At 49.0% G+C, this 12,500-nt stretch overlaps 1 protein-coding gene across 1 annotated transcript in view; it reads left to right on the top strand.

Annotated features, from left to right (window-relative positions):
- Positions 1-12,500, top strand: part of LOC130191540 (glucocorticoid receptor-like) — a gene marked incomplete at its 5' end in the record, with an annotated part of 58,568 nt that overhangs the window by 37,457 nt on the left and 8,611 nt on the right. Inside the window, 5 exons of the mRNA XM_056411171.1 lie at positions 896-1,065; positions 2,213-2,239; positions 2,578-2,694; positions 8,619-8,861; positions 11,817-11,961. Coding sequence (XP_056267146.1) covers positions 896-1,065; positions 2,213-2,239; positions 2,578-2,694; positions 8,619-8,861; positions 11,817-11,961 — 702 coding nt within the window. The remainder of the gene's footprint in view (positions 1-895; positions 1,066-2,212; positions 2,240-2,577; positions 2,695-8,618; positions 8,862-11,816; positions 11,962-12,500) is intronic.

Below are 12,500 nucleotides of genomic sequence, written 5' to 3'. Positions count from 1 at the left end.
GACGCCTCCGGCCTCCTCCTCCTCCTCCTCCTCCTCTTCAGAGAAACGGAAGCACAATAAACACAGAATCTATGAATCCGTTTTGTTTACATATTTCCCTTCGTCAGCCGTCTTTGTCCAACGGGAGAGTTTTCATGTTGCCTAGCAACCGTACAACGTTCCACTGAGCCGCCCTGAAACCAGCTCTTCATCACACACGTCTTTTCTGCTCACTCATCTTTACTTATCTCCCTCTCTCTCTCCCTCTCCCCCACTCTCTCTCTCCCCCTCTCTCTCTCTCCCCTCCCTCTCTCTCCCCTCTCTCCCTCTCCCCCTCTCTCTCTCTCCCCTCTCCTCTCTCTCCCTCTCCCTCTCTCTCCCCCTCTCTCTCTCCCTCTCTCTCTTCCCTTCTCTATCTCCCTCTCTTTCTCTCCCTCTCTCTCTCTCTCTCTCTCCTCTCTCTCTCTCCTCTCTCTCTCTCTCCCCCTCCTCTCTCTCTCTCCTCTCTCTCTCTCCCTCTCTCTCTCTCTCCCCCTCTCTCTCTCTCTCTCTCTCTCTCTCTCTCTCTCTCTCTCTCTCCCTCCCTCCCCTCTCTCTCTCTCTCCCTCCCCCTCTCCATCTCTCTCCTCTCTCTCCCTCTCTCCCTCTCCCTCTCCATCTCTCTCCTCTCTCTCCCTCTCCCTCTCTCTCTCTCCCTCTCTCCCCCCTCTCTCCATCCCTCTTTCTCCCTCCCCTCTCTCTCCCTTTCTGTATCCCTCTCCCCGCTCTCTCCTTTCTCTCTCTCTCTCCTCTTTCTCCCCCTCTCTCTCTCCCCCCCAGCATTTTTTAGCACAGTATTTGAAGAAATTGTAAAAATCATAAATATGTAAATAAATTGTTTTTTTTATCTCTCTCTCTCTCCCTGTTTGCGTTCCAGCTCATCGCCGAGAGCCGGGGACACGGTGAGCTCGGCGCTGGCCGGCCAATCGAAGCCCGGCGGCCCGACGCAGAAGATCTGCCTGATTTGCGCGGACGAGGCCTCGGGGTGCCACTACGGGGTCGTGACCTGCGGCAGCTGCAAGGTGTTCTTCAAGAGGGCCGTGGAAGGTCGGTCGCCCCCCCCTCCGTTATGTATCCGCACACATCGCCCAGGGTTCATGCGCTCATGGAAAACCTGGAAAAGTCATGGGATTTTAAAAAAATCTCAAAAGTTTTTTAAAAGTCCTGAAAATGTGTTACAGTATATTCACATTTTCATTTAGGCAGTTTGATTAAAAGAATACACATTTATATACATATTTATTGTTTAAAACTCTCATTCCTTTAAGGTATTTACCCGTGTCTACACAACATGTTTGGTTTATGGAAATGTGGTTTTAAAGTCCTGTAAATCCGTTGGTCAGCATGTCTGAACCCTGACCTTTGTAAAAGGTTGTGTGTATATCAGGGTTCGTACGCTCATGGAAAACCTGGAAAAGTCATGGAATCTTAAAATGGTCATTTCCAGGCCTGGAAAAGTCATGGAAAAAACTTAAATCATAAAAGTTATGGAAAATTCATGGACATTTGTTATAATCACATGTTCATTTACGCCGAGTTTGAAATAATTAATATGTTTTTTAAAGAAAGACGCTCAAAATATAAGCCGGCGTACGCTCTCAATACGCAACATGTTCTAAATTGTTCATGTTTTTGCCAAGATTTTAGTTTGGTCATAGACATTTTGGTTTAAAGTCCTGGAAAAGTCCTGGAAAAGTCCTGGTAATCCATTGGTCAACATGTGTAAGAACCCTGTATATATTGTGAACCAGTGAGTCGTGACCACATCTCCACCCGGCTGTAATCACATGTCCTGTTGGGGTGGATCTATTCCTGTTGTACATGTTTTCGCTACTTTTGTTGTACATTTTGTCCCAAACACTCATTTATTTTAAGCTCTTGGAGCTTTTTATTTTGCACGACAATGAAACACTTCTAGCTTTTTCTCTTTTCTAGGCTCCAGAACGTTAAATGATATCTCATAGAGTCCAAGGTTGGAGGGAACAGTGGTCTCCGTTGGGTTAACTGTTTCATCAGTTTGATTGTTGACCTTTAATGATGTGTTGTAAATGCAGAGCGCTCAGACTGACGTGTATGTTTTATTTTGAAAAACGCTTCCTGCAGTAGTTATAAAGGTTGTTTTTTGTTTTTTCTCTTTTCTCCCCCTCTCCCTCCTCCTCCTCCTCCTCCTCCTCTGCTCGTTGTCTCTGTGAAGGATGGAGAGCACGGCAAAACACAGATGGTAAATAAATACACTTTTAATAATATATATACGTGAATAATTATTATAAATGATGATGATGATAACAATACTTTGATCTGCTCATTTCCCTGTATTCCTTACACACTGAAATATATATAAATATATATAAATATCTAATATATAAATATAAATATATATGAATTTATACAGACATATAAAATATATATATATATATATACAGTACGTGTCGCCGACCTGCTGAAGAGGACTGTCCGAGCTCAGCAGGTGGTCCCCGTGGTCATAATACATGCGGGCCGGCCTAACCCTAACCCTTCTGAGACCAGCTCACGAGTCTCCTTCCCTCTCCTCTCCCACAGGTCAGCACAACTACCTGTGTGCAGGCAGGAACGATTGCATCATCGACAAGATCCGGAGGAAGAACTGCCCGGCCTGCCGCTTCAGGAAGTGCCTCAAGGCCGGAATGAACCTGGAAGGTAAAGGGGCGGAGCTTCAGAAAAACACGTGGTTATTGTGATCAGAGGATAGAGTTACAACAGGGATGAACGTCTGTAGGAGTTAACACATGAAGCATAGACTTCTATACAACCAGAGGAGGTGCCCCCTGGTGGTCAGTGGAGATAATGCAGCTTTAACACATGAAGCATAGACTTCTATACAACCAGAGGAGGCGCCCCCTGGTGGTCAGTGGAGATAATGCAGCTTTAACACATGAAGCATAGACTTCTATACAACCAGAGGAGGCGCCCCCTGGTGGTCAGTGGAGATAATGCAGCTTTAACACATGAAGCATAGACTTCTATACAACCAGAGGAGTCGCCCCCTGGTGGTCAGTGGAGATAATGCAGCTTCAACACATGAAGCATAGACTTCTATACAACCAGAGGAGATGCCCCCTGGTGGTCAGTAGAGATAATGCAGCTTTAACACATGAAGCATAGACTTCTATACAACCAGAGGAGTCTCCCCCTGGTGGTCAGTAGAGAGAATGCAGCTTTAACACATGAAGCATAGACTTCTATACAACCAGAGGAGATGCCCCCTGGTGGTCAGTAGAGAGAATGCAGCTTCAACACATGAAGCATAGACTTCTATACAACCAGAGGAGATGCCCCCTGGTGGTCAGTAGAGAGAATGCAGCTTCAACACATGAAGCATAGACTTCTATACAACCAGAGGAGGTGCCCCCTGGTGGTCAGTAGAGAGAATGCAGCATCAACACATGAAGCATAGACTTCTATACAACCAGAGGAGCCCCCTGGTGGTCAGTAGAGATAATGCAGCTTTAATACATGAAGCATAGACTTCTATACAACCAGAGGAGATGCCCCCTGGTGGTCAGTAGAGAGAATGCAGCTTCAACACATGAAGCATAGACTTCTATACAACCAGAGGAGCCCCCTGGTGGTCAGTAGAGAGAATGCAGCTTCAACACATCAGAATCAGAAACAGTTTTATTGCCAGGAATGTTTTCACAAACAAACGAGGAATTTTTTTTGGTGGAAGGTGCAACATTTGGACATGACAATCAAACAACAATCAACACGACAGAAAGACAACAAATAATGTGAAGTGTTTGGGTGTGTGCTTCAAGTGGTGTGTTTTAGTTAAAGTGCATGTTAAAGTGACGTGTGTGGAGGAGGGAAGAAGAAGGAGGAGGGAGGAGGAGTGAGGAGGAGGAAGAGGAAGGAGCGGAAGAAGGAGGAAGAAGAGGTGGTAGTCCTGGGGTGACAGTCAGTCAGTCCGGGTTCCATTGATGAGCCCGACTGCCGACGGAAAAACTTTTGGTGTGGCGGGTGGTCTTTGTCCTGATGGACGCAGCCTCCTCCCAAGGAGGGACTCGAACAGGAGTGTCCAGGGTGGGAGGGTCAGCGACAATCTTTCTGGCCGCTTCAGTGACCTGGAAGTGAACAGGACCTGGAGGAAGGCAGATTGCAACCGATAACCCTCTCGGCCGGCGGATGATGCTCTGCAGCCTGCGCTTGTCTTTGGCTGTGGCTGCAGGGTGCCAGACGGTGATGGAGGAGCAGATGATGGACTCAACGATGGCCGTGTAGAATTGTACCATCATTCTCCCTGGCAGGTTGAATTTCCTCAGCTGCCTCAGGAAGAACATCCTCTGCTGGGCCTTCTTGGTGATGGAGCGGATGTTCAGCTCCCACTTGAGGTCCTGGGTGATGATGGAGCCCAGGAAGCGGTAGGACTCCACAGCGTCGACGGGGGAGTCACACAGGATGAGAGGGGCGGGTGGGGCTGCATTCCTCCTGAAATCCACAACCATCTCCACTGTCTTTAGAGCGTTGAGCTCCAGGTTGTTCTGGCTGCACCAGGTCACCAGGTGGTCAGTCTCCCACCTGTAGGCGGTCTCGTCCCCACCAGAGATGAGTCCAATGAGGGTGGTGTCATCCGCGAACTTTAGGAGCTTGACGGACTGGTGACTGGAGGTGCAGCTGTTGGTGTACAGCAGGGATTCCCAAAGTGTGGTGCGCGCACCCCTGGGGGTGCGCGAGCTGTCTCTAGGGGGTGCGCGAGAGGAAAAATGTAATGGCGGTCTAATAGTGTAATAATTAATATTAAACATTCTCAGGGCTCTCAAGTGTCACGCATTGAGCGTGAGACTCAGTGGCGTCCCTAGGCTAAAGCCCCGGATGTTTTTTAATTAGCCCCGAATATTAATAAAAAATAAAAAAAAGATTTGGCACACAAGTTGTTAACACCTCCAGGTCGCACGTGACGTCATTCACCCAAAGCAGCGGAGTCAGGCTGGCAGCAGGCGCACGTAACAGCAAGCTGCTGTCTGAGAGTGTTTCTATGTCTACAAATTTCGCTGCTTCACTCCTCTGGGCTAAGCCCAGCGCCGCCGCTCCCATAACGCGCATCGCTCTGCCGTGTTACGCGCTGACATATCCGCGCACACAGGTGAGCACCCCCCGTCAACAACTCTTCTCGGAGCAAAAAAAGAAAAAGTGCGGGGGATTGGGGGTGCGTGAACCCGGTCGGGATGTAGAAGGGGGTGCGTGGCCTAAAAAGTTTGGGAACCCCTGGTGTACAGGGAGAACAGCAGAGGGGAGAGAACACAGCCTTGGGGGGAACCCGTGCTGGTGGTCCGGGAGCCTGAGACGTGTTTCCCCAGCCTCACGTGCTGCTTCCTGTCGGTCAGGAAGTCTGTGATCCACCTGCAGGTGGAGTCGGGCACGTGCAGCTGGGAGAGCTTGTCCTGCAGCAGGGACGGGATGATTGTATTGAAAGCAGAGCTGAAGTCCACAAACAGGATCCTGGCGTAGGTTCCTGGGGAGTCCAGATGCTGGAGGATGTAGTGAAGGGCCATGTTGACTGCATCGTCTACAGACCTGTTGGCTCTGTAGGCGAACTGCAGGGGTCCAGGAGTGGGTCGGTGATGGTCTTGAGGTGTGACAGGACCAGCGTTCAAAGGACTTCATGACCACAGAGGTCAGGCGACGGGCCTGTAGTCATTGAGTCCTGTGATCTTGGGTTTTTGGGGACGGGATGATGGTGGAGGCCTTGAAGCAGGCTGGATCGTGGCATGTCTCCAGGGAGGTGTTGAAGATGTCGGTGAACACCGGAGACAGCTGGTCAGCACAGTGCTTCAGGGTGGAGGGGGAGACGGAGTCCGGGCCCGCTGCTGTGCGGGGGTTCTGCTTTTTGAACAGCCTATTGACGTCTCTCTCCAGGATGACGAGGGTCGTCGCTGAGTTGATGGAGGGTGCTCCAGAGGTGTGAGCCCCTGATGGGCTGGGGGAGGGTGGGCTGATGGTCTGTGGCTTGTTGATGGGGCTGTGGGGGATGGTCTCAGGACTGCTCCATTGTCTTTCAAAGCGGCAGTAGAACTCATTTAGCTCGTCTGCCAGAAGCACATTGTTCATGGAGTGGGGTGATTTGGGCCTGTAGTTGGTGATCTGCCTGAGCCCTCTCCAGACAGAAGCAGAGTCGTTTGCTGAGAGCTGCTGTTGCAGTTTCTCAGAGTACAGTCGTTTAGCATCTCTCACCGCCTTGCTAAACCTGTATTTGGACTCTGTGTACAGGTCCTTGTCCCCACTCCTGAATGCCTGGTCCTTCTGCAGTCTTAGCTTCCTGAGCTCCGCTGTGAACCAGGGTTTGTCGTTGTTATAACTCACCCTGGAGCTGGATGGAATACAGCTGTCCTCACAGAAGCTGATGTAGGAAGTTACAGCCTCTGTGTACTCATCCAGGCTGTTGGTAGCAGTCCTGAAGACATCCCAGTCAGTACAGTCCAAGCACGCCCGTAGATCCTCCAGAGCCTCACTGGTCCACTTCTTGAACTTCCTCACCACAGGTTTGCAGAGCTTTAGTCTCTGCCTGTATGAGGCAATCAGATGAACCATGACGTGGTCAGAGTTTCCCAGTGCAGCTCGAGGGACGGCGTGATAGGCCCTGCTGATTGTTGTGTAGCAGTGGTCCAGAATGCTCTTCTCTCTAGTAGGGCATTTTATTAACTGTCTATATTTAGGGAGTTCGTGGCTGAGGTTTCCTTTGTTAAAATCCCCGAGTACAATAACTAAAGAGTCCGGGAAGGTCCGCTCCACACACCGTATCTGTTCGGCGAGGGTCCGCTGTGCCTCGTGCACGTTCCCCTGCGGCGGCATGTAAACTCCGGCCAGGATGAATGAAGCGAACTCACGTGGGGAGTAGAAGGGTTTGCAGTGGATGATAAAAGATTCCAGGTCCGGCGAACAGTGCTGTAGGATCACCGTTACGTCGTTGCACCAGCCGTTGTTGAGGTAAAAGCAGATTCCTCCACCCTTTGCTTTTCCGGAGAGCTCTGTGTCCCGGTCCGCCGGAACAGCTGGAAGCCAGCGAGCTGGGCGCAGAATCTGGTATCGATCCACTAAGCCATGATTCCGTGAAACACAGGGCGGAGGATGAGGAGAAGTCTCTGTCTCTCCCACCAGCAGCTGGAGTTCGTCCAGTTTGTTGCACAGTGAGCGGACGTTGAGAGAAATATGCCCGCAGCGCTGTACGAGATCCCGTTTCCGTGGCCGCATAAGCGCCCTGAGCGTTCCCTCTCCGCCGGCGTCTCACCGCGTGGCGAAGGTGAGCACACCTTTACAAAATGTCCAGTAACTCCACAGAAGTTAAAAACGTTGGAAATAAATCCGCTGGAGTTGTTCCCCTGATGTTCATGAGCTCTTCTCTGGTGAAAGAGCTCCGGGAATCACAGCAGAAAACAGTATTTAAAACGAAAACAACAAAAAACATCGCGCACCAACACACCGAGGCGGCCGTCCGCGGCGCCATCAGGAAGCCATCAGGAAGCATAGACATAGAAGCATAAACATGAAGCATAGACTTCTATACAACCAGAGGAGATGCCCCCTGGTGGTCAGTAGAGAGAATGCAGCATCAACACATGAAGCATAGACTTCTATACAACCAGAGGAGCCCCCTGGTGGTCAGTAGAGATAATGCAGCTTTACTACATGAAGCATAGACTTCTATACAACCAGAGGAGATGCCCCCTGGTGGTCAGTAGAGAGAATGCAGCTTCAACACATGAAGCATAGACTTCTATACAACCAGAGGAGCCCCCTGGTGGTCAGTAGAGAGAATGCAGCTTTAACTCATGAAGCATAGACTTCTATACAACCAGAGGAGTCTCCCCCTGGGATGTGATGGAGAGAGGGATGTGATGGAGAGAAGGATGTGATGGAGAGAGGGATGTGATGGATAGAGGGGTGTGATGGAGAGAGGGATGTGATGGAGGTCAATACATCAGCAGATAGACTCCCATCAGAAAGGCTCTTAGTTGCCATAGAAACGCCAGAGGAGGAAATTAAACAGAGGTAGAAACTCGGAGAAAAAACATGTTTTTTGTAATGGTACCTTCTCGTGTTAAGTGGGAGAAAATGTCAAAATGATGCACAGCGAGACCTTCTGTTCTAAAAATATAGAACACACTTTGAGTATATATATAATATATATATATATATATATATCTCAATTGTCTTTTCAGAAGAAAAGTAGAAGTTAATGTACATGTCGTGTTGTATAACACAGCAAAACATGCATTGATGAAGGGAACGTGTATTAATATTAATAATGTTTATCCCATGTTGTGTGCTATTAAGCCCCCCTACCCCCACCCCAAGCACCCCCCCCCAATACGCAATAACACACGTATTCACTTTTACACTTTTAAGCCGTTGATGCCTGTGTTTTATGATCTATTTATTCCTATTTTTGAACGTCTTGTTTTAAATCAGAATGTCCTGTCTTCATGTTTTTATACATGTTTGTCGCAGACTGTTTTTACCATGACGATGAACTCTCTTATCCTGAAGAGCCAAACGGATTGTTAAATCATCTTTCTGTCCCTTTTCCTTTTCCTCCTCCTCTTCCACGCCGCACATCGCTCCCCCAGCGAGGAAGAACAAGAAGCTGACGAAGATGAAGGTCCCCACCATGCCCGTGCCGGTGATCCCCCGGCCGATGCCCCAGCTGGTGCCCACCATGCTGTCCGTGCTCCAGGCCATCGAGCCCGAGGTCATCTTCTCGGGCTACGACAGCACGCTGCCCGACACCTCCTCGCGCCTCATGACCACGCTCAACCGGCTGGGCGGGCAGCAGGTCATCTCTGCTGTCAAGTGGGCCAAGTCCCTGCCAGGTAACAGACGCCTCCCGCCGGCAGCACTTTGTTCTTTCATCAACACCTTTAGCTTTAGGGGCTCATCATCTTTGTGATGGTCCCATGTGACGGGGCGTCTTCTGCTTTCTTTGTTTCTGGTCTGTTGAGTCGATTCTCTGTCCGTACCACGTGTTGGTGGCAAATGAGTCTCATACCCACCTACCTACCTACCTATCTACCTACCCATTCACCATCTACCTACCATTCACCCTACCCACCTACCCATCTACCCACCCATCTACCCACCTAACTATCTACCCACCTACCTACCCACCCACCCACCCACCTAACCATCTACCCACCTACCCATCTACCCACCTAACCATCTACCCACCCATCTACCCACCTACCCACCTGCCCACCCACCCACCATCCCACCCACCTACCACCCACCTCCATCCCACCCACCTACCACCTAACCACCCACCTTCTACCTACCACCCACCACCCACCTACCACCCACCTTCTACCCACCCACCCACCCACCCACCATCCCACCCACCTACCACCCAACCACCCACCTTCACCCACCACCCACCACCCACCCACCCACCCACCCTTCCCACCTTTCTACCCACCTACCACCCACCCACCCACCATCCCACCACCCACCCACCCACCATCCCACCCACCCACTAACCACCCACCTTTCACCCACCACCCACCACCCACCACCCACCACCCACCCACCCACCACCCACCTCCCACCTTTCCACCCACCCACCACCCACCCACCTACCACCCACCTTCCCACCTTCACCCACCTACCACCCTCCCACCTTCCCACCCACCCACCACCCACCCACCTACCACCCACCACCCACCCACCCACCATCCCACTACCCACTTACCCACCCACCTACCACCCAACTAACCACCCACCCACCTACCACCTAACCACCCACCTACCACCCACCCACCATCCCACCCACCGACCACCCAACTAACTACCCACCCACCTACCACCTAACCACCCACCCACCCACCCACCCACCCACCATCCCACCCACCTACCACCTAACTAACTACCCACCCACTTACTACCCAACTACCCACCTACTACATACCATCCCACCCACCTACCACCCACCCACCATCCTACTACCCACCCACCATCCCACCCACCTACCACCCAACTAACTACCCACCCACCTACCACCTAACCACCCACCTACCACCCACCCACCATCCCACCCACCTACTGCCCAACCACCCACCCACCTACCACCCACCCACCATCCCACCCACCCACTGCCTAACCACCCACCCACCTACCACCCACCCACCATCTCACCCACCCACTGCCTAACCACCCACCCACCCACTACCCACCCACCATCCCACCCACCTACCACCCAACCACCCACCACCCACCCACCCACCTACTACCTACCTACCTACCTACTACCTACCTACCATCCTACCTACCTACTACCTAACTAACTACCTACCTACCTACTACCTAACTACCTACCTACTACCTACCTACCATCCTACCTACCTACTGCCTAACTACCTACCTACCTACTACCTACCTACCATCCTACCTACCTACTGCCTAACTACCTACCTACCTACTACCTACCTACCATCCTACCTAACTACCTACTACCTACCTACCTACCTACTACCTACCTTCCTACCTTTCTACCTACCTACCCATCCATGTGTCACAGTGATTGTAGTGAGTATCACTGCTCCAGCTCAAAGTGTGTCACTGGGTGTATTTCCAGCTCGCGATGGAGACTCCTGTGAGGGGAAGTGGGCCGAGGCGCTGATGGGAAATTAAGTCATTTGTTACTTTTAATACATGCAGCTGGTAGAGGGAATTGCATCACTTTTAGATCAAAGGGAACGGTTTCCTTTAGTAGCGGCATCACTTTCACTTCATGCCTTCCAGGTAATGGAGCATGTCCTCATGTCCTCATGTCTTCGTCATTGTTCTTGCTTAATGAAACTCAAGTAGCTGCAAAGTTCACTTGCAAAATGCTGTAAATAATATAATTTCCTTTTTGGAAATAACCTCCGCGGTGTCTACTTCCTGTTGTGTGTGACCACGAGAGGACAAACCACCCTCTGACTCACCCACCATCACTTTCTATCACTGGGAACGTTGTTACTGGCAGTGTTAGAAGAACTGAACAATATATATATATATATATATATAGTATATACAGTATATATATAGTATGTATATATTTATATATAGTATATATATATATACATATATATATATATATACACTATATATATAAATACAAAAATATTTATATTTATAGATATAAATTAAATATATAAATGAATAAATAAATAAATATATTTATATGAAGAAGAAAAAAAATATATATATATAAAGAAAAAATATAAATATTGATATATATAAATAAATACTAAAAATATATATATTTATAGGAAGAAAAGAAACTTATATATATATCTACATTAAAAAATAAAAAATATATGTCAACAAATAAATATATTAAAAAAATATATATAAATAAATATACTTATATATATACTGTATATACAAAAATGCAGTTTAACCCCCATGTTAGTTTCAAAACATTAGAAACAAAGCTCATGACTGGATAATCACTCCATGTATTTACTTTCTCTCCTCACTGCAATTGCTGCCATTGCTCACCTCAATTGTTTAAGATCTGTGTGTGTGTGTGTGTGTGTGTGTGTGTGTGTACACTGCGACATTGGTTTCACCAGATCCTCCTAAGACTAAACTAGATGAATGAATACTCTTTCTTTGTAGTGTCATTGTACGACATTGTTGCATCATTAGCATCACTGTACTACATTGTTGCATCATCAGCATCACTGTACTACATTGTTGCATCATCAGCATCACTGTACTACACTGTTGCATCATCACCACCACTGTACTGCACTGTTGCGTCACTCTAACCCTCCTCTTCCTCCCAGGCTTCCGTAACCTGCACCTGGATGACCAGATGACTCTGCTGCAGTGCTCCTGGCTGTTCCTCATGTCCTTCAGCCTCGGCTGGAGGTCGTACGAGCAGAGCAACGGCAGCATGCTCTGCTTCGCCCCCGACCTCGTCATCAACAAGTGAGCCTGTGTGTGTGTGTTGTGTTGTGTGTGTGTTGTGTGTGTTGTCATGTGTTGTGTATGTCGTGTGTGTTGTGATGTGTTGTGTGTGTTGTGTGTGGTGTGTTTTGTGTGTGTGTTGTGTGTGTGTTGTGTGTGTTGTGATGTGTTGTGGGTGTGTTGTGTGTTGTGTGTGGTGTGTGTGTTGTGTGGATTGCGTGTGTTGTGATGTGTTGTGTGTGTTGTGTGTGTTGTGATGTGTTGTGTGTGTTGTGTGTGTGTTGTGGTGTGTGTTGTGTGTTTTGTGTGTGTGTGTTGTGATGTGTTGTGTGTGTGTGTGTGTTGTGTGTTTTGTGTGTGTTGTGTGTGTTGTGGTGTGTTGTGTGTTGTGTGTTGTGTGTGTGTGTTGTGTGTGTTGTGGTGTGTGTTGTGTGTTTTGTGTGTGTTGTGTGTGTGTTGTGTGGATTGCGTGTGTTGTGATGTGTGTGTGTGTGTGTTGTGTGTGTTGTGTTAAAGGAAGATGATTGACAGGTGGAAGATGAGAATAAACTCTAAAGCGA

Source organism: Pseudoliparis swirei, chromosome 3 (genome assembly GCF_029220125.1).
Source record: "Pseudoliparis swirei isolate HS2019 ecotype Mariana Trench chromosome 3, NWPU_hadal_v1, whole genome shotgun sequence".
Taxonomy (NCBI): Eukaryota; Metazoa; Chordata; class Actinopteri; order Perciformes; family Liparidae; genus Pseudoliparis; species Pseudoliparis swirei.
This window is presented reverse-complemented; position numbering and strand designations above follow the sequence as displayed.